This window comes from Solanum lycopersicum, chromosome 7, assembly GCF_036512215.1.
Source record: "Solanum lycopersicum chromosome 7, SLM_r2.1".
Classification (NCBI taxonomy): Eukaryota; Viridiplantae; Streptophyta; class Magnoliopsida; order Solanales; family Solanaceae; genus Solanum; species Solanum lycopersicum.
In genome coordinates this window covers 58,562,222-58,585,529 of record NC_090806.1, presented here as the reverse complement: position 1 = coordinate 58,585,529, position 23,308 = coordinate 58,562,222, and the positions used below count along the sequence as shown (strand labels likewise).

The window sequence follows — 23,308 nt, the reverse complement described above, 5'->3', positions numbered from 1 at the left end:
ACAAACCAACACACATGACTTCGATATACCTAGCTCTTTTAGGTACATAAATATTGTCTAATTGCATGGATCCATTTATGGTTATTACCTATGAACATTACAGCTAAATAATCTCACTGTCTTATATAAGGCAAATATTGGATGATTGTTTGATTTTCAGCAATTTTCTCCATCCCTTACATAAACCAATATTAAATTCAGTCAATAACATCTCCATCTCCATCGTCTAAAATAACACGAGTCTGATGAACACCGTGCATTGATGGGTGCCAAGGCCCCATATGGACTATACACAAGAATGCGATTATGCTAAAACAGTTCCATCTAAACTTGATAACAATTTGCCTTATTATCTACCAAATCGTTGAATCCTCCTACGTCTTAATTCTTCCAAAGATAGATCATGTATCTCACTTGTTGAACCAGGGGATGATGGTGCATCACCGGTACGACCTGTGCCACACATTTCACAAACGTTCAGCCTACCTGAATTATCAAATGTACATGCATCACATCTCCACGTATGAAGTGTATCTCGTGCAATCCTCGCACCAGCAGTTCCTCTCCCAGTAATTCTAGGTCGATGTCGAAATAAGCTCTTCACTAATCTTAAAGGCCAGCTCAGAGCATGGCTAAAACCTCTCATGAATTGTCTAACTGGATTCAGACCTGAATATGACGCTTTTAATTGCAAATACAGAAGGCCAGCTAGTATTCCCCCAAGGTGGCCAAGGAATGAGACACCAGGGACAAACATTTGTACGAGAACAAGCTCTGCCCAGGCAGCATAACGAGTAGGAACCATAAGTCCATGTACAGAGGTATACTCATCTGATTGTGAATTGACGATAACTTTCATGGCGAAGAGGACACCAGAAAAACCCACAGAGTATTCATTATAGTAGGGTCTCTCGTAATCAAAGAACAGCAGAAGTGATTTTGCAAGCAACAGTGTAACACCTTGGGACATAGCAACTAAGGTTGCAACCATTGATGCAAACTCTGCACTACCCATCGATGTCTCCAGTTGAATACCCTTCCACAAAAGTGAAAGCATATTGTACACCAGGTGAGATTCATTTACGTGGAAGAACGGCGACAGGAAGAATCGCTTGAGGTCTGTGTACTGCATCAGCAAAGCAAGTGTAAGGCCAACATAATAGTTTGAAATTCAATCTCCCAAAACTATAAATAACAGTTAAAGCTCTAGAAAATAGGTCAATATGGCACATATTGCTTACTAAGCAGTATCTACTCAAAGGGAACCAACAATATGGAAATGTGATAAATCAACTTCTCTCACTTGCTTCCAATCTATGTTGCTCGAACTCTCCAAAAATGTGTCTGCATCCATGTCAAATTCTCCAAAATGCACTACTTTTGGAGTCCAATATACGCACCCATCGACATTTTGAAGAGTCCAAGCAACACTAGATTGCAACTTTATGAACAAACTCATGAGTCCACATAAAACTCAGATATCCATCCAATGAATATCATAACCAACAAGTTCGCACAGAGCCAAGACCTTTGGTCTCTATCATTTGTATCCTCCGCAACTCTATCGAGAGTTTTACAGCTAGAGGGCAGAAAACTGCAATTTCTTTTATCTTCAAAGAGGGAATTGGTGTTTTAAGCCATGATAGAAGCCATATAAGTTCATAAACATATAAGAAAACCTTTACACATGCTAAGCTTATTTTACAAAAAAAAAAAAAAAATTATTTTATATATGCAATAGCAGTTCTTCTCTGCTATGATCAAACAACATAGTGGTTGTAATCTAGTAAAATTTTCAGACACAAGGCGTGTTTGATTTCCAATTTTCCTAATTGGTCAAAATGTTCGCTTGACAAACAAGTTCCTTGACAATGAGAAAAATGACTTCTCTAATGGAAATAAGGAAAACAAGGTGTAGTCAAGTTTATTGTCTTCTTTCTATCCAATCCCTGCAACCCCCACCCAGAAACGCCCACTCCCCATCGGTGTCATTGCGCCCATAGTGATTTGTTATATGACATATAAATGCTCTTCGAATAATATTTTCTGGCTTACCTACCAAACACTATAAAATTAGTAAGAAAAACGCTTTCCTTTGTACCAAACACACCCATAATATTAGTATCAATTACCCATACCAAAAGCTAAGTAACGTCTAGAAAATCAACAAAAGAATCAAACTTTAGTCACCTATGGTGTCCAGCAAGAAACAAAATCATCAGTAAAAATCAAAAAAGGCAAAAAGGGTTGATTACCTTGAGAATAAGGTGAGGATTAAACCAAACTTGATCGATTGTGGGAAGGAAAGGATGAATAAATTTGGGCCTCAAGTAAATAATGGTATTAGCGGCAAGAAGTGCAGCAGTAATAGGGGGTTTTCTGTCTAATCTGGAATACTCACTCAGCGTATGCAGCCCTAGCAGAGGAATCATACCACGAAATACTGATCCCCACTGTCCTCTTCCTCTCTCCATACCTAATTCGAGAATTTGGATGATTCTACTGCAAAGTCGAATACTCTGAAATCAATCTTTTTCTTTTGAGAAGGTTTAGGAACATTACAGATGTTTCGCCTTCTTCTCAAGGCCAAACTCTAGATTGTACGGTTACTTTTCCCAAAATTAAAGTTTTGCCAATTTTTTAAAAATAAAAAAATGATCAAAAATACTTTTGAAAAAAAAAAAGTTTAAAAATATTTTATATTTTTTCTTTTTTGCTCACTTATAGCTTTGCAAGTTGCCATTAACAATCCTCTCTTTTTAAAAAAAAAAAAAAGTATTCATTATGTGTCATTTTCTTATTAAATGAAATAAAAATTCACCTCTATTAATTTTGTCCCATAATTTATCTAAACGAAAATAATATATCTTATCAAGTTCAAAAAATATATTTTAATTTCTAGTATTTTCTCTTTTTTTTCCAAAAAAAAAATTGAGATAATTAATTTTTTTAAAAAAAATATTAGTCAATTTTAGTTTGTTTTTTTTGGAAAAAAAGAAAATATTAGATTTTAAAAAAATATATTTTTTGGATCTTGAAAAGATATATTGTTTTCATTTGGATAAATTATGGGAAAAAATTAATTGATGTGGATTTTTATTTCATTCAATAAGAAAATGACACATAATAACTATTTTTAAAAAAGATGGTTGTTAGCTGCAAAAGTATAAGTGCGCAAAAAGGTGGATGAAAGGGTAATTTTAGACCAAAACGATGAATAGAAAGATATTTTTAGACAAAAAGATGGATGGAGGGTATTTTTAGGCCATTTTTGCGGTTTAGGGGTATTTTCGGCCATTTTTCATTTTAAAAAATAATTGGTTGTTCCATTTTACGTGGCATTATTTGAATTGATAAGTTTATGAAAAAATGAAGAGTTTCTGAAACTCGTGATCTAAAACAATTCTTAGATATTTATGTAATTGTTGATCATTTTATTGATAATAAAGAAGAATTTTATAGTTAAAATTGTTTCTAATTGTAATAAGAGAAATTACTTGGATTGATACTTTTTAATAAATAATTAGTGATTTTTAGCGATTTTTTTTGTTTATTACAATTTATAGTAACACAATGTTAAATCTGCAATATGTATTTAAAGTGAATTATGTAAATAATAAATATGTATTATAACTGTTTTTAAAAATATATTATTCTTGTTTCGTAAGAAATTGACACATTGTATTATAAGTGTATTAAAATGTGTGCTAAATGTATTAATCATCAATAAAACTTGTATGATATGTGAATAATAAATTGTTCTTTGTAAATATGTATTAAAATTGTATTATAAATGTATTAAAAGTGATCAAGTGAAAAAAAATGTAATTTCTATAAATGGTAAATATTTTCTTAATATAGTATAAATATATAAGTTTCTCTTATAATAAGATGACCTTTTTTTAGACGAACTAAAAAGGAAAGAGTATAACATATCATGGATCAGGGGGAATAACATTGGCAGGATATTATGATTATTTACAAAAAAGAATTGTGTTTGGGAATTCCCACCCCACCATAACAATATTTTTTTTCTCTGTAACTAGGTCTGGTCATTCAACACCTTAGAATTCTTAATAAATCCCCATACACCTCCTCTTTTTGTTTAACTTAGACCACTAAATATCAAGTACCTACTTGATCTACAGACACCTCTTTCACCGAAATATTTTGACCATAGAAATATAGGATCAAACTTAATGATATAGCCTCCATGATCCGAACCACGTAAATACTGGTATCAAGTATTAACAATGTACACCAGCTAATGAATATATAAACAATAGCACCCTCCAAATTGGTGTCTCCTGAAGACAATTCATAACAAGCTTTACAAGGATGCAATAAGTAGAGTTAACTTGGCGACACAAAGTTAAGAAGCTGAAAAAAATTTAACAAATGATACAAGACTTGACAAGAGACTAGCCACTTACAACCATTCAATGTGCAAAAAGAGGAACAAAAGGCCCTTCAGGTTTTGTCATTCATGAATAGTAACAATTAACAAGCAATGTCCAAGATAAATAGAACACACCCCTAAACAAAACTGAAAAGATAAAATAACTAAACCTCAGATCTTTCTCATGGGGAAAGATATTAATACATGTCTAGGAGTGTTATCAATATCAATACTAAATGAAACCATGCTTATCATTAACTACTGAAGGTCATATTGTGCAGGTCCACACAACACAATCTTGAGAACTAGACCTGAGTTATGCCTTCAGTGAACTTAGGATCCTCACATCTGTACCTTCCATCAGGCCCAATTCTGAATCTCCTAGGATCACCAAATACATTCTCAGCAGCTGGTTACGAGCTGGAACGGGGCTTGCACTGCAAACTCAACAGACTCTTCAACCGATTCATCAATCTTCTTATCGATGGCCTTTAACTCTGCTTCATTTACCAAGTTATTTTCAAAGATATACTTCTTCAAGATAGTGATAGGATCTTTTGTGGCATAGTGATTCTTTTTAGCTACCAAAACGAACACATTAAGGTCAAAGAAATAACGTATTGCCTCCACATATAAGGGTACACGTGAAACAAAATAAGATAATAGAGTTTAAAAGGCTCATTCTCTTGTGGTACACGGTCATACAACATTTCTACAAAGGAATTTCGGAGCATCAGAGCTTTTTTCTGGTGTTTTTGTTCCTTTTGTTTTGGAGGTATATCTCCCTAAGCGAATACATCTAGTGGTGTCCCTGAGATACTTCATGTAACATCTGTCTTAGAGTAAATGGAAGCTATAAATAATCAAATAGAAGTGCTCCTCATTTACATTTACACAGTTGCTCACAAAAATCACTATCTCAACAGTTTCAACACAATCAGCCAATTTGAGGCTTCTCATGCGAAATGGCACTATCCACTTATATGCTATGTGATTGTGTAGACATATTACTAAAAAGAAGTGGTCCGCTATTGTGCTAAGAAATTGTTTGGTTACACATAGCATTCACTACAAAATATGCCAGAGGTAAGTCAAAAAGATTTAATGAGTTCTCAGACAAGCTGGCTAAAGTTAATTTGATTCATTAATAGCTCTTTATTAAGTGCTAAAGGTTTACCCTTCCAAACCTTAGTAAACACAGGCTACAACCATTGTCGGATAACACTGATAAAAAGCAGCAGTATCAAAGAAACAACAACAAGTGGTTTGAGGATAATAACACAAGTAAGCTGGAAGAATTTAAGACAGTTGAGCAAGGGAAATGAAACACTCACTAGGGTCACGAAGCTCATCTCAATCAGCCAAAGAGTGTCATCTGAACTGGTAGGTCTCATATTTAATCAAAGTAGGACCTTTCCCTTACTAGCTCTGCTAACAACCTCCATTGCTACCTCCCTTACCTTCAACACATCCATTCCATCAACATGAACCTCGGGCATCCCAAAGGCAGGACCTTTCTTCTAAATTTCAGGATCAAAAGTAGATCTCAAGTGGGACATCCCAATTGCCCACAGATTGTTCTCATCAACAAAGATAATAGGCAATTTCCACAAAGCGGCCATGTTCAAGCACTCATAAAATTGTCCATTGTTGCAAGTTCCATCACCAAAGAAAGACAAAGTGACGTGATCACAATCATCCTCCTTCAAAACCTCCATTTTGTACTTCCTAGTGAATGCAACACATGTAGCCACTTGGATTCCCTCACCAATAAAGGCGAAACCACCAAGAACGTTGTGCTCTTTGGAAAACATGTGCATCGATCCACCCTAGCCTCTACAACAGCCCATGGTCTTTCCAAATAGCTCACTCATCACTTGACGAGCTGGGACACCTTTGCTCAATGCATGGACATGATGAAGATAAGTGCTAACTACAGAGTCGTCCTTCTTCAAGAGTGTGATCAAACCAGTTGAAACAACTTCTTGGCCATTGTACAAATGCACAAAACCAAACATTTTGCCCCTGTAATACATTTGGGCGCACATGTCCTCAAAAGCTCTTCCCAACACAATGTCCTCGTACAATACCAATTCTTCCTCCTTAGTAATCATTTAAATGAAACAACAGACATAGATAATCACAGAAACTCGAATCTTTTCAAACAACTACATGCTATAAGATAAATTATAAGAATATTAAACACTAAATTACCACAATAACAAATATTGGGTCAAAAGTTGCATGACAAAAATAAAAACTGAGCTTGCAAATGCCAAAATTATCAAAATTGGGATGGACCAACAAACACAACTATTTAACAAAATCACAAACAAGACGAATAATGCAAACAACTACAATGTCATATGGCATTCAAAAATAAGCACTAAATCAAAATGAAGAACACTCAAAAGACTTAGCGATCCAAAAAAGGATGAATCTTTAGCAGACAACAGAATTTTCATACGAATAATCTAAACAAACAAGCACTAAATCACTATAAAAAAAACATGAAGATTAAAGTTACTCCTAAAGTAACAAATTGAGCATGACCCAAATGAAAAATCGAGCTTGAATAGACAAAATCAACAAACAAACAGGGAAAAATCAAGATATACTAGATTGGAGATAGAAGATTTGGACTTCGATTTCTTTTCATTAACAACATCAGAAACGGCGACAACATCATTATTGGATCGGCATTGTGATTAATGAGGATAGAAATTCTTATTGAGGGAAAGATTATGAGAAGATTGTCCAAGAAAAGAAGAGCTACCCTCTAGAGATTGAGCCAAAAGGGGGTTTTCAGCAGATGTAGTAGAGTAAAGGGGCAAAGGTTGCAAAACTTTTGTTGCAGAGAATGACGTCGTCATGGATGAATTACAAGAAATGTGAGTAAGACATGAATGATTATATAATTAAAAGACATAAAAAGGGAAAAATTAGGCGGAGGAAATGAGAAAGCGAATGTATATAAATAACCGTCAAGAGCGTTGGTTGCTCTCTACTGGGCTTTCTTGTCTTCTCATCCTAAATTTTGTCTTCTAATTTGTGGGTATAGTTGGTTTCACAATAAAATAATAAAACTATATACTAAATTATTATTATTATTATTATGAAAAGATGAATGATTATAGAATTAAAGGAAAGAAAGAGGCAGAGGAAATGAGAAAGCAAATGTATAAAAATAACTGTCAATAGCGTTGGCTGCTCTCTACTGGGCTTTCTTGTCTTCTTATCCTAAATTTTATCTTCTAATTTGTGGGTATAGTTGGTTTCACAATAAAATAATAAAACTATATACTAAATTATTATTATTATTATGAAAATCTATTTGTTTCATCTGCTATATTTACACTATTATGTCTTTCTTGGCCTTTTGGCTAAGATCTACTTATTACTTTACTAACTATGTAACTTTTATTGGGCATGACTTCTAAGTTTTTCCCCTATAAATATTCCTCACTAGAGGTACAATTATTTTAAAAAAAATTTAACTAAACCATATGAAAGGTCTGGTTGTGAGTGTGAGACATCTAGGTACCTCTATGAATTTGAGAATAAGATCTCACTTTTTTTAATCAAATTTGAAAAGAAAATCTCAACTCTAAACATTGAAGGACATAGAAGCATGACTATAAATAAAGAGAAAGAATCATAGAACAAATGATGATTATACATAAGCAAATAGTTTTTCTTTCAAGTAATAACAATTAGAAGTAGGATTGAAGAACTCGTGATAACACATCAATAGATTAGTCTAATCGTTGTTTAATAGTTTTTGTGTCAATAAGTTTAATCACTCAATTGTAAATTGTCTCCATTAAAGGCACTAGACTCAATTGATTTTTGTTAGGAATTTGTAACAAGACGAAGTTATCGTCTTCATAGAGTTCATCAGGTAGAGTAAATTAGTGTTGAAACAAAGAAAGTACAAAATCTACATAGAGTCATCAATTAGCTTACTTACGGATTTGGTTATTAGAAGTAGGTGACTTATATAATCTTTTTTCATGACAAACACAAAGTAACAACAAAATCCAAAGTTTATAAGATTAAGAGAAAAAATATTTTGCAGTAAAAATAACCTTTATTTGAGTTTGCAAAAGAAAGAGTACTTTGACATCGAGATCATCTCTGCATACTGTATATGGGGGGCTTTGAAAAAAAATTCTAATAGATTATTCTTGTCATTCAGCTCATCCAAAGGGGACAAAAATGTACCGTAACCTCCGACAAATTTATTGATCGAATAACATAAAAAAGAATATCACAAAGTATGTGTAGTTTAGTGTCCAAATTACCAAGAGGTGAAAGTCCAATGCCAAAGGCTTGGAGGTCTAACTCAAAACATAAAATCCTAATGTGAAAAATAGAAAAGAATCAATATGAATTTAATCAAAGTGTTACCTCGTACAATACTAATGTGATTATGGATAAATTGACAAAGCTGACTTATTACCTGCCAGACAAGACTATATATGGTCGAAGATTATGCTAAGTTTTACATTTGATATTGTTCTCTTTCATAGTGTATCTTTATTATTCCAAACAAAGGGACTTAATTTACGATAAATTTTTTGAGATCCTTCCAGAAGGATTTAACTATTTAAGTGAACCTTAGTATAACTTTCATCTCCAAACAAATAAACAGGCAGAATACACTATTCAGAATGTTGGACATATGTTATGTGCTTGTGTATTGGACGTCATAAGAAGATGAGATGATCATTTACTTATTATTGTGTTTTTCTTATAATAGTAACTTTCTCGTATTCAGATGACTCATTATGAAGCACTGTATAGGCAAAAATACAGGCATATTAAGGTATTTTAATGATGATTCATCGGCATCAATGAAGAAAAGAGGTTCAAGTGATGAATGGAGACATTGGTAAAAAGAAAATGCGACTTGGAATTATGAATGATGAAAACTTTGAGAAGAATGATGATTTTTATTATGTGGGAAAATGATAGTACCGGTGAGAATACAATTATGGCGGCGTCTCTAATATAAAAAATGGAGAGAGATGGTTAAGGCCTTAAGGGATAGTGAGGGAAGAAAAAAGTGAAAAAAATAATTTAAAAATAAATAAATAATAAGTGATATGTCATTTAAAATTTGGTGCAGATGATGATGTGTTATTTCATTATATGTTTGAAGTTCAAGAAAAACCAACTAGGTTTAAAATGGTGAATTACATTGTGTTTAAGAGTTTAGTTGGCAAAGGATAAAATAGAATAGCTAAGAATACAAGGTTATACGAATAGAAAGATCCATCCGTTCATTTCACCTACAAATAGTACTAGAGTTATTCTTCGTGCGACAAATTTATGAATAAATTAAACTTTTTACAAAGTACTAAGCAAAGCAATTTTCCACACCGGATAGGGGCATGAAAACATTACTCAAATATTGGGAAGATTTCGTTTATCAAATTTCATTCAAAGTTGGAAATGGCTTGAATGTGAAATTGTAGAAAGATAGGTGGCTTGAGAATTTTATTCATTTTGAAAGAGTTTACCCAACCCTCTTCCTAATAGTACGTGATCCTGACTCTATAGTTGTGCAGAACAAAGAGGACAATCAATGAATTCTACTTTCAAGATAAACTTCAACGATTGGGAGCTTGATAGTCTGTTTGAATTAATGGATAGACCGGAAGGTTACAACATGAATCCAAAGCTACAGATATCATTTGTTGGGGTCCTAAGGCAAAGGAATACACTGTAAAGGAGGGGCATAAATCTTTGCATGCCCAGAATAATATTATAGATTCTTGGCCATGGAAATTTATCTGGAAAACAAAGCTATCACCAAAGGTAATATGCTTCAGCTGGTTAGCATTAAAAATGCTTGTTTAACCCTGAACAATCTTTGTAAAAGAAACTTTCAGCTGGTCAACAAGTGGTATTTGTATCAAGAAAGTACAGAATCAGTAAATCATCTTTTATTGCATTGTGCTCTGACTGCAAACATATGAAATATATTCCTTATCATTTTCAGTTTTAATTGGTGAGCCTGAAAAAGTTATGAATTGGGCAGAATGATTCCAGTATGTATTTTTTGGTGCCTATGAAAAGAAAGTAATTGATGATTTGATGGAATTTTAATTCCTAACCATTCACTCAAAGTTAAATGTTTGTTCAGCCTATTTTGTTGGTTTAACTAGTCTTATGTGAATAGTTCTTCTGCTTTCTTAGATATTTTTAGCTCTTTTATTCTAAGGAAAACATAGTCATGTTTTAAGTCTCCTTTAGATTTTTCGTATTTGTATCAGACTCCTCTGTCTTAACTTCTATCTTGTAACAGAATTAGCATATCTACTTTTGTACTCTTTGCATTTTAGTGCCGGTAATGAAACAACATACATTATATAAAAAAATAATTAATTTGGTAAAGTAAGAATATTTTGTAGAACTTTATTAAATAAGGATAATATTTAAACAAAAACCTCAAATGATCATAATAGTGCTAATCTCCCCATTTGAACCTATTAAAAATAGATGAAATCAATAAATAAATTACGAAAAAATTTGACCTATAAATTGAATTTTGTTGTTATATCATTCTTACATTTATTTATTTATATATGTAAGAAATCTCTAGATTTTTTTTATTTGTAAGTGTTCGTAAGAATTATTTTTTCTTACAATAACATGGAAATTTCAAATTGTAACAATCGAAAAAGGCTTAAAATATCCATCAAATATGTGAATTGGTAAAAAATTACTCATCTCTACCTTCGAGCCTAAAATGCCTTCAACCTTTTGGCTCGATTTTGCCCTCATCTTTAACAACCTATATAATGCCCTCAATTAAAAAATTCATTAATGTGGAAATTTTAAATTGTAACAATGGAATAAGGCTTAAAATACCCATCAACTATGTGAATTGGTAAAAAATTACTCTTCTCTATCTTTCGGGCCTGAAATGCCCTCAAACTTTTGGCTCTATTTTGTCCCATCTTTAATAACCTAATAATGACCTCAATCAGCAAATTCATTAATGACGTGTTACCATCCTATTGACTATCCTAACAATTAATTAAACTAACTAAAAAGACCAAATATATACACAAAAGCACCCAAGAGAATTTTAGGCCTGAAAGTTAGAAGAAGGGATAACTTTGTACCAACGCACAATTAAGAGTATCTTAAGCCCTTTTTTTTGGGTAAATCATATAAATATATTAAATTAAAAGAATATTTACCGTCTATATCAATATAAATTTTTTAACTTAATGTAACACTTTTTTGAAATTAAAAAAGTCGTACAGTCACACTTTGCTTCCTCTTGTTTTTTTCTTTATTCTTCTTCTTTCTTCTTTGTCATTTTTTTTCTTCCTCTTCTCTTTCTTTTTCTTATTTTTCTTCTTCTTTAGAATTTGCATTAAATAGCTATCCTCAAATTAATTTTTATTCATATTTCATTATTTTTATCCAAAAACATGATGAGAAAAAGAACATAATTAAAAATTAAAAATTTGTATAAAATCATGTTCTCAAGCAAAAATTTGAAATCTCTAAAATTACAGCAACAAAAGTTCGCCATTGATAGTCATTGTAAAACTTTAATTTTTGAATTTATTATTTGAATTTTACAATTTGTGATTAGTTTGAATAGATTGTTCCTACAATAATTGAAAATATTGTCAGGAGTCTATATCTCAATTTTGGGAAAGTTTGGTTAATCATTCATGTTCTTAGTGATACAAACCAAAATAATTTATAAGACACATATAATACATGTTCTATTCAAGAATAATACAAATTTAATTCAATTTATCGTGTCTTTTGTTAGTTACGTTTTTCATTTATTCTTAATTTTCTCTTTTAATTCAACTTTGATATTGTGTAAATACATTTCATTGGAAATTTGAATAATGTTGTAGTTTATTATTTGTTACGATGAGATTACTTGTTTAATTCATTATTGATATAAGTTAGTTCACTCTATAGATCATTGTTTGGTCTTTCATCAGTTACATTTTCTTATTCATGTTTAATTCTCTCTTCTAATTCAACTTTAATATTTGTGTAATACGCTTTTAATATAAGTTAATTCATTTTGCAGTTTATTGATTAATTTTTACGATTGAGTTACTTGTTTAATTCATTATTGATACAAGTTTTATTCAATTTATAGATCACAAAATATTTTTTCGTATGCTATATTTTGCATTCTTGTTTAATTCGCTTTCAATTCAACTTTAATATGTATGTAATACACTTTTAATTCAAATTTAATTCATTTGGTAGTTTATCATTTTATTTTTTCATTTGTTACGATCCAATTACTTGTCTAATTCATTATTGATACAAGTTTTATTCACTTTACGAATCATTAACTGCTCTTTTGTTTGCTAAATTTTGCATTCATGTTTATTCTCCTTTAGTTCAATTTTAATGTATGATATACATTTTTAATCAAGTTTAATTCATTTTGTAGTTTATTGATGATGCGTAGAAAAAAAAGACTAATCTAGTCGTCCTGATTTACTTTAATTTATAAGACATGTTAATATATGTTTTATTCATTAACAATATATATATATATATATATATAATACATCTTGCAAACTTCACTCTCTCTTTAATGATCCCAATCCATATATTTTATAGTATACTTATAATATATGTATGATACATTTTTAATGCATATTGCAGAATATCATTTCAATTTAATACAATTTCAAAAAATAACTTATGTAGTAACTTTTAAGGGTTAATTTTTTTTTTCCAATTTAATACAATTTCAAAAAATAACCTATGTAGTAACTTTTAAGGGTTAATTTTTTTTTATAAGTGCTACAAATTTGTTAAGGTTTATTTTAATACACATTATTTTTTGTACCACATAAAATATTGAAGGATCAACAACTTTAAACCATTATAATGGTTGACAACTTAATTTTCGGGGACACATAAAGAAAAAATGAGCTTAGAATTTTCTTCTCCCTTTAGAGCCACAATGAATTGAATTTGTGATCTTTGCATTTTTATGTTTGTTTGTTTGTAGACTTGAGCTCTCTGTTTCTATTTGATATAAAGTGAACATTTAATCCTGTTTTTAACTATATATAGAAAAAGAAATTGTATTTGTGGTTAAAGATGTGGATCATTCAATTGTAGCTTTAAAATACTAATAATATCTTGCACAGAAAGAATAAAAAAAAAAAGGAAAGAGGCAAGAGAGAAACATAAATAAAATAAACGGAAAAGGGCTTAAAATACCTTTGAAGTATTGAAAATGATATAAAATTACCCTTCATCCACCTATTGGCTCCAAAATGCCCTTTTCATCAACCTATTGGCTCCAAAATATCCTTGTCAGCTTCTTTAATTGTTTTAAAATTACACTCTTTAAATTTTTTAAAATACTTTGCGTTCAATTATTGGTTATAATTTAATTTATTAATATAATTTACAAACCAACTCATACCCATTCATTACTAACTAACCCCACAAAATTAATAATTCAATATAATATCAAAATCATCGTAAACACTACTAAAATACGATGAAATTATAGATTTATGAAAATGACGTCCAAATTAATCGAATCCGAAATGAAGCTCCAATTAAATTTAGGTTGAGTCGTTTATTTAGGATGACACTTTCAATAGGATTTTCTTTCAAGATTGAATTAGAAATTTATGATTAAAGGTAAAGAAGTAATACATCCCAATTAGTTCATGCACTTTTTTAAAATATAATTTTATAAATATTTATGATTTGTTTTAAAACCTTTAATATATTATTTTGAAAAGAAGTAACCTATGAAGAAACATCACATAATTGAGATGTAATAATAATTAAGATGAACATAGTCAGACTTTTAAGTTTATCGATACTTTTATTTAGACACTTAAATGTATGATAATTTACTTCTATAGATATTTTTCGCCTAAAATTTTTAAAAGCACTCAATTTGCAGTAGCTTTTCTGTTGTATTAATAATGTAATGGGTTTATTAATTTGGAGGGGTTTAATTAGTAATGGGTAGGGGTGGGCATAAACACCGGAAAACCAAAACACCGAACCGAACCGAAATTTTTTCGGTATTTCGGTTTTCAGTTCGGTATTCGGTTTATTTTTTTATATTTTCGGTATTTCGGTTCGGTTTTCGGTACGTATTACTTTGAAATTCGGTATTTCGATTTAAACCGAAATATTATATTTTAATTTATAAATTATATTATATTTAATAATTATTAATATTAAATAATTTTTTTTTAAAAAAAAAAAACCCTAAATCCCTAATACCCTATCCTCTTCACTCTTCAGCACAACTTCTTCAACTTTATCCTCTCTCTTCAACTTCATCTCTTCAACTTCATCCTCTCTCTTCAACTTCATCCTCTCCTCTTCACTCTTCAGCACAACTTCTGCCTTCTTTTCTCCTCTTCCTCTTTTACTCCAGCCGGCGTCCACCGCCACCAGTAGCAGCGTCGCCAGCCGCCGTCCTCGAGCAGCAGCCAGCCAGCAGCCAGCCGCAGTAGCCAACAGGTCAGCAGCCGCCCGCGAGCCGCGACAGCAGGTAGCAGCAGCCAGCAGGTCAGCCGCAGCCAGCCGCCGGCGACAGCAGCAGCAGCCAGCCACCAGCCAACCCAGGTGCAGGTATGTAAATCGTAATTTCAGTTTTTTTGATTTTTTATTTTTATTTTTTCATCTGATTTTGTTTTTGCTACTAGTTAATAGTTATTGGGAATTTATTATGATTTTTTTATATATTGTCTATTTTTACTTTTTAGCCCATTAAGTTGAAAAATCAAACAAAAAATTGTAAAGTTTAAAATTTTAAAAAGCCCACTAAACAGGCCCATTAAAAAACCGAAATAAAAAACTGAACCGAATTAATAAAAACCGAACCGAATTAACAAAAATCGAATCGAACCGAAATATTTCGGTTCAGTATTCGGTACGTAATTTTAAAAAACCGAAAATCGAAAAAACCGAAAAAAAAACCCGAACCGAACCGAAATACCGAATGCCCACCCCTAGTAATGGGTGGGTATTGGATTGATTTATAAATTATACCAATAAGTTTAATTAGAACAAATAGTTGAGCGCCACATATTTAAAATAATATTTAAATAGTTTAAATATAAAATCGTTAAATAAGTGGTCTATTTTTGAACCAAAAGGTGGATGACAAGGGTATTTTGGACCCAATAGGTGGGTGGAAAAGGTATTTTGGTGCAATTAGGTGGATAAAGGGTGATTTTATACCATTTTCAATACTTTAAGGGTATTTTAAACCATTTTCCGTAAAATAAGGATATAATAATGTCATATATTGCTATAAATGACAATAATTAAAAAGTACACTTAAAATAAATAATTATTTTTTAAAAGGGATCCACCATAATAATTAATCCTCTTTTCTTTTGATTTCTCACCCGATGTCCGAAGCCCACATTGAAGCTCCAACTAAATTCACATCCTGGTTAAGGGTGAAACACTCCCACCAGTATACCACAATCAATTTTGTTGTATTTTAAGCCTTTTTTCGTAGTAACAAACAGGGCTGCGTATCGGTCGGTTCGATTCGGTTTTGAAGTTTATAGAGTTGGCTTATTGGTTATCGGTTTGTATAAATGCTAAACCGTTATAGAACCATTAAGATATTGGCTTATCGGTTATTGAGTTATCAGTTTTTGATCGTTATCGATTCGGTTATCGATTTAACTGTTTAGATTTGACACACAAAAAAAAACATTAAAAATTACTTAGAAAGAAGGTGAAAACCAAATAAACCATGCACTTGAGTTCATAAGTTACATCTTGCTCAAAAGCAAACACTTTTATATTGAAGAATAACCAAGTGTTTAAGACAACCAAAAATAAAATCAGGAAATCAAACTTTAAGTCAAGGATTTTATATACAAAATAATATAATTATAATTATTTAATTAACTATCGGGTTATCGGTTAATCCATTAACAAAAAACTTTAAACCGTTAAGAACCGACAATCCGATAACAAAAAAAATCAAAACCACTATCAGAACCGCTAAATCAATAACCTAATACTATAAATCAATAACTTTTTTATCAATTCAGCTTATCGATTTCGGTTCGATTTTGAACAATCCTAGTAACAAAGATAGGTTTCAAAAACGGGTCACAATGAACCGGTATGTTACAAATGGGTTTGGCCCGGTTAGGTTCTTTTCATTGTTAAGACACCTCAAATAGAGTCAAAACGGTCGATTCCCGTCTTCCTCAGTCTCCACTCTCCCCCATCACAGTTGATGAATCTTTCCCCTTGAATTTCCTATTCATCTCCCTTGAAGATCTGGAGGCTCCAGTCATGTTGCGTCCTCACTTGGCTCGCTCCTCCTCTTTACTGTTCCTCTTCATTTTGGTAAATATATCCGTGTAATCTTGAATTGTCAAACAGTCATTTTTCTTTTCAGGTTCTAAGAACTGATTAATTTTGTTTTTCCTTTAACGGATTTACATCGAATCTACTGATGATACTTAATTTTTAGCTCGCCCAAATGTGCATTTCTGATTCTAATTTTTCTAAAACTTTGATAACCTTATCAGCGAATTGATGGAATTGAATGTTTGGATGAGATGTTATTTGATTATTTGACTATTGATTTTTGTTCTAAAGTTGTTTACACTCTGAAGAATGTTTATGTGAGATACCTGTGAATGGAAATGTTTGTATGCCCTTGTTTTACATGATCATATTTATTACGAGTAAAATCTCTGTGAAAGTGAATAAACTCCCAATCGTTCTAGAAGCTCCTCCACTTGTTGCAAAACAGGTTATGAAATTCAGTTGAAAGGGTGAATATATATATTTTAATGGTGGTTTCTGGGACAACTTGTGTGCAGCTTGACTATTCCACCTTTTACTGCCACCCCCAAATGAGTCAGGGTGGTTAAGTTTGTTTGCCAAGGTTTAGTAGATAAGAAGAAATCACCTAATGTTTTTGTTTTTTGCCTCCTACTGATTTGAATTTGAGATCTCATGGTTCACCTCCCACTTCATTGGACCATAGGTCACGCGTCCACACCCAATTGATATTCTAATGTCACACTTCATCCTTGAGTCTTTAGGTTACAAGTGAATACAATGATTTTATATTTAGACTATTATATTCTTTTTTTTTTGAGATAAGCATTTGATTTTACTAACCATATGTAGGACTATGAGCTTATTGGTTCCAGGAGCATTCATTGTGTGTTAACTTGAGACACTAGTATTGCATTTCCGTGGACCTTAGTTTGTCTAAATTGTGAATGTTTATATTGTATAATGATTTTTCTTCTTTGTTTCTTTGTTTTTCTTGCAATGTAGCCTAGTCACACTGTCACAGTATATTTATGTAACAACTTTCTCGTGGTAGGGATGGTTAGTGGGAGGTGAATATTGACAAGCTTAAAAAAATTGGCACTTTCTTGGGAATTGTAGAATCAGTAGCTTTTGATTAAATTATTTCCTTTATTTTTCTTTTTTGTGTTCAGTACTCTGGAAAGTATTTTCAGATTTCCGTGTTAATTCGTTTCACTTTGCACTAATGATTTTCTCAAAGCCATTTACTCCCACTTGAAGCCAAGAGAAACTATAGAAAGGGTACTCATTATTGCAATAATATTTGGCAGTTGCTGAGTCATAGTTCACTTGGTTCTACGGGTGGAAATCGTAAAACAGGGAAGTCATCGGTATTTTCGTTATTTAACCTTAAAGATAGAAGCAAATTCTGGAGCGAGTCTGTTATTCATGGTGGTGGTAAGTTCTAGAAATGCATGTTTTTTTGTGTACTTGGTTGTAAAGATGACTTTTACTAGCTCAATTTCCATTAACGTTATGCTGTATGGGTACAGATTTTGATGATCTGGAAGCATCTAAACCGGAAAAATTGAGTGTTCTCAATTACACCCAGGCAGGTACTTGTGTTTCTCCAATATTTTAATTTTCTTCTACCTTTTGACAAAGGATTAATTTTCACTTTCTTTTATATTTGCCTTTGATGTGTATTATACTCCCTTCTCAATTTTCTATATTAGTGCTTCGTAAGATAAATCTTTTTTTTAAACTTTAGTTCTGGAGACTATTAAACATTTTTTTTCATGCATTTACCTTCTATTTATCTATTGAAGCTTCTAGTTTTCTAGAAGATGTAACTAGTTAAATCACATTGTAAAACTTGTATAATGGATAGAAGCAGGGACTCGTATCGTGGGGATTTTCCCATGAACTACCCTTTTCTTTGTAAACACGGTGGTGTCCGGAGCAACTTGTGCACACCTCGACCACTCCATTGGATATCTATGAACTATCCTTTTTAGAAAGTCAAATAAATAAGCATTCTAGTTGATGATATAGTTTCAATTTTTTAGCATAAAATTTGTGCTTTTCTTTTAGCTCATGTATTCATCTTTTGACATGTTCATTATGCAACTTTGAATGAAAATGCCGCAGGAGATTTTAAAAGAACTACACTCCATTATACCTTGAAGCTCAAATATTAGGTGGGAGAGCCCCGGATGTTGAAATCTGAGTGTCAAGCACCACAACGCCTCAATCCCAAGCTAGTTTGAGTTAGCTGTAGGATTTATCATGGGTCATATCGCTCCATTTAAGCTCATCAAATTAATATTATGCTAAATAAAATAAAAATTGAAGTGCTACATGGTCTCTATATTCTTATTAGCGCGCGCACATTACTAAAACATCTTTTTAATTATTTGGTATCACATATATATATATCCCTGACTTCCAACGCACCTTGTTTGTTTTTGCTGGATCTGCATGGATTCCAAGAGATTGTAGGTCTTTTAAGATTACTTCCTTCCATGCTAATTTAGATCTAAGTTGTTTCTAATTAACACCTTTACTTACCATGATTTAACACTTGCGGATGGATGCATGGATGCATTTTCAAGATTACTTCCTTTCATAGTGTTGCTTATACCACATTGGTACATCAGTTCCATAGAGAGACTCCTCTCTAAAAGCAAGAAAGATCAACAATAATGAGGTGTTGTTTTCCACACCTTCGACTCTCGATTAGGGTTGCAGAAGGCTAAAGGGTAATCTTGAAACAAGGGTTAGGTCACGATGGGCTTGTTGATTTCAGAAAGGAACTTTCCTTGCTCTGTGTTTAGCGGGGAAGATTTGAAAGGGGTACTCCATGGAGAAATTTGTGATCCTGTGCAGGTTTCTTGGCGAGCAAGAGGCTTGTTGTGTTTTTCGAGAAGGTTGGAGGTGTATGGACTATAATTTTTCATTGGTGGACTGAGAATATAGTGTTGGAGTTGAAAAGAAGAAGACCGAGTCTAAAGTAGTGGTTGTCACGTTCACCTCTACTAACGGTTGTTCAAAGGAAAAAGTGTAGTGGTGGCCAAATTTAGGAGCAGTTGTGGTGGATTTCAATCACATTGGAAGGAGTATTCATGTTTGGTTAGAGAGGGGTGCATGTGGCGGTAGAGTGTTGTGCGGGTGACAAGGTAACAAGTCTAGATGGCTTCATGTTGGCTTTCTTTTGGCATTTTTGGAGAATAGTAAAAGCTAATGTTGTGAGCATAATGATGAGTTTCTAGCGGGGTGAATTTGAAAAAGCTTAAATGCTTCTTTCATTGTTATTATTCGAAGGCAGGGCCACCAGCGTTGGGGACTACAAACCTATTAGTGTAGTGGGAAGCACTTATCGGATCTTTTCAAAGGTGCTTTCTACTAGTCTCAAGAAAGTATTGGTTTAGACACATGTCCACTTCGTAAAATGCTTTTAGTGAAAGAAGAAAAAATTTGGATGCAACTTTGGTTGTTGTTGAAGTGGTAGATTCGAGGAAGAATCAGGGTGTGCGAGGTGTCTTGTGCAAGTTAGATCTTGATAAAGCTTATGGCTATGTTACATGAAATTTCCTCGACATTATGATGCTGAAGATGTGCTTGGGAGAAATGGAGGAAGTGGATCAATTTTTGTTCTCTTATGTGAGATACTTGATATTGGTGATTGGAGATCCTTGTGGTTTTTGTGGTAGTTAGAAGGATTTGAGGTAGGGAGATTGTTTATCACCCATGCTTTTTATCTTCGTGATTGAGGCTTTGAGTAGGATGATGGACAAGGATAAGTTGGGCGGTCTTATCAAGGGTCTCAAGGTTGCGGTTGGTCATTGGTGGCAGGGTTATCAAAGGTGCGCTTTAAGCGCGCTTAAGTCCTGAAGCGAGGCTCAAAAGGTATTGAGTGCTTCGCCTCACTTTATTTGCGCTGGAGTGTCGTTATCAAGGTTCTAAGACAAACTTTTCCTTGCCAATGAGCCTCTTATGAAGAATTGACACTAAACAATTGATATTTCACTTAAAATTAAAAAAATTTAATTTCATTGGTCATTATTTGTCATTCATGTTTGTAACTAATAGTCTTGGACTAAACATATATATTTATATTTTATCCTCCCTTTGCACCTTTTTTCATTAAAGCCCACACTTTATTTGCGCTTTGCTCTTAAAGTCCTGATGGACCTTAGAACTTTTTTGCGCTTTTCGCCTTTGATAATACTGGTTGGTTGGTGGTGGTAGTGGGACCTTGTCGGTTTCCCATCTTTTATTTGTGGATGTTATTTTATGTTGTGTTTTGCTGATGGGATTCAGTTGGACTACCATGGACAAGTGTTGACTTGGTTCTAGGTGGTATTAGGGATCAAAATTGATCTTCGAGAATGCTAGATCTTTCCCATTGGTGCAATAGACAACATTGATGTGTTTACTCAACTTTTGCATTGCAATGTGGTTTCTTCCATAAACCTTGGATTACTTCTAGGTGCATCAAACAAGGATCTCAACGTTTGGAATTCATTTATCTAGAGAGTAGAGAAGATGCCAACAAGGTGGCAGAAGAGATATTTGTCCAAAGGAGGAAAATAAATGCTTATCAAGAGCACTTTATCTAGAAATACTACTTATTGCATGTCCTTGTTCAATGCACCTATCGTTATCATAGCAACATTGCAAAGGTTGCAAAAATTGTCTTCGGGATGCGGCTAATGGGGCTAAGAAGTTTCACTTAGTTTGTTGGGAGACATTGACAATGCCAAAATGATGAGTTTCAACAAGCCACTTTTGGGCAAGTGGTTGTGGAGATTTGGGTTGGAGGGGGAAGCTTTAGGGAGAGGTGATAGCAGAGAAATATGGAGTACTGGAATGGGGAATTGAAGAGGGGGGTGGCGGAGAACAAAGTTACTATGACTTATGGATGTGGTGTGGAGGAATATATTGAAGGGTTGGAAAACCTTTAAAAACATTCTTTTAAGGTATGGGTTGGGAATAAAGTTGGTTTTCGGGGCGAAAAGTGGTGTGGTGCTAAAAGATGATTTTCTGGTGTTGTATAAGGCCTCTTGCCAAAGGGAATTGTTTGTCCAGCAAGTTAGGGGGACAGAATGGGATTTTGGGATTTGAGGTTTAGGAGGAATTTGCAGAATTGGGAGGTGAACGAATTCCCGAGATTGCGAACTTTAATTCACAAGCAATGTGAGCCCATCAATAGACCTGATGCTTTGAGTTGGAAGTTGAGAAATAACAAAGTGTTCTCTGTCAAGTCTATCTATGAGAAACTTTTGGTTAGGATGGATGTTAGTTTCTCTTATGATTTGGTCTCGATACCTAAGGTGTTGAGGAAGGTGTGCTTTTCACATGGTTGGCTACTAAGGGGTGATATTGATGATGGAAGAATTTTAGGAAAAGAAAGATTGTTTGTAGGAGCGGCATATGAGCGTGTTGAGTTGAATATGAGTATGATAAACTAGTTCATTAAAAATGGGTTAAATGCTCTACTCATATTTTAAATGAGTACAAAGGAGTTACCCAATGAATAATATGGGTACCCATATTTACCCATATTATTGTAGGGATCATCTTAAAAGCTTTAAAGCAAAATCTCTTACCTCACTCTTCACCCCTTTCACCTCCCACTCTACCCCATCCCACCCCCAACCTCAATGCCTCAAAAATTAAATTTATTTTTTATTAGTTTTTTTTTCAATTTTATTTTTATTTTTTAAAAATAAATTTATTTTTTACTATTTCGACCCACTCCCACTACCACCACTACCCCCTCCCCCCACTATAGCCCTTTCCCTAAAAAAATTGTTTTCCAAAAAAATCAATTTTTTAGCTTATCCAACCCATCCCTATTCCGGTCGGTTACACCTTAAAAAAATATTAATGCTTCTTTTATTTCTTTTATAAATGAATTTCTTTTACCCATTTAACTACACATTTTTAAATGGATAATATGAGTTCGACTCATTTTTTACTCACCCCAACTCATTTAAGATGGGTAATTTGAATGGATACCCATATAAAATACTCATTTTGCCATCCCTGTTGTTTGCATGAGATTATGTTTCCTATGTAAGGAGGTAAGCGAGGACGTGGATCATATTTTGTTACATTACAAACTAGCCATGAGGCTTCGACATTGAATGTTACTCCTCTTGCTCTTTTGTGTGTCGTTTGGAAGGAGAGGCATAGAAGAGCTTATGAAGGGGTGGAAATGAGCTTTTCTCAGTTGACAAGTAGTCCCTGATCCCTTATTTTGTTTTAGTGCACCCATGAAGTTCCTGTTTGTATAGAGGTCTGGGTGTCTTTTGGGGTAAGCCATATATTGTAGGTCTCTCCTTTTTTTGTATACCTCTTGTATACAACCATAATGCCCTTGTTATTATCAATGAGATCTTTAAAATAAGACGGGAAATATTGTATAAGCTATACATATATTTATCGTACTGGAATTGAAAAGTTGTTACCGAACATTGGATAAACAATGGACATATCGTGATTGTTCTGTCCAATACATCTAATGAAATGTGGCCAAAGACAATAGGTTGAGTGGCTCGAGGCCTTTATAAGCCCATTTGGTGGATTCTTTTGCGTTACCCATTTGAG

The 23,308-nt window shown here is 33.0% G+C and overlaps 2 protein-coding genes and 1 pseudogene across 3 annotated transcripts in view; 1 reads left to right on the top strand and 2 right to left on the bottom strand.

Moving 5' to 3' along the window:
* Positions 1 to 104: 104 nt before the first annotated feature.
* LOC101261726 (rhomboid-like protein 14, mitochondrial) lies at positions 105 to 2,719 on the bottom strand. The gene is made up of 2 exons (XM_004243614.5): positions 2,256 to 2,719; positions 105 to 1,126 (listed from the first exon to the last, which is right to left on the bottom strand). Exons 1-2 carry the CDS (start codon positions 2,472 to 2,474, stop codon positions 350 to 352), a joined length of 996 nt encoding a protein of 331 aa, XP_004243662.1. The 5' UTR covers positions 2,475 to 2,719; the 3' UTR covers positions 105 to 349.
* Positions 2,720 to 3,823: 1,104 nt separating this feature from the next.
* Positions 3,824 to 7,433, bottom strand: LOC138337127 (pyruvate dehydrogenase E1 component subunit alpha-3, chloroplastic-like; annotated as a pseudogene).
* Positions 7,434 to 16,540: 9,107 nt separating this feature from the next.
* Positions 16,541 to 23,308, top strand: part of LOC101252412 (uncharacterized) — a 36,709-nt gene continuing 29,941 nt past the window's right edge. Inside the window, exons 1-3 of one of the 2 annotated variants that reach the window (XM_010325656.4) lie at positions 16,541 to 16,771; positions 18,025 to 18,151; positions 18,247 to 18,309. In XM_010325656.4, coding sequence (XP_010323958.1) covers positions 16,718 to 16,771; positions 18,025 to 18,151; positions 18,247 to 18,309 — 244 coding nt within the window. In that variant the 5' untranslated portion in view covers positions 16,541 to 16,717. Of the gene's footprint in view, positions 16,772 to 18,024; positions 18,152 to 18,246; positions 18,310 to 23,308 lie in introns of those variants that run through there. The other variant, XM_026032018.2, reaches the window with a different exon arrangement.

Coding starts and splice junctions, on each gene's coding strand:
- LOC101261726 (XM_004243614.5), bottom strand. CDS start 2,474: ATGGAGAGAGGAAGAGGACAGTGGGGATCAGTATTTCGTGGTATGATT. Junction 1,127..2,255: donor ATCCTCACCTTATTCTCAAG/GTAATCAACCCT, acceptor TTGCTGATGCAG/TACACAGACCTCAAGCGATT.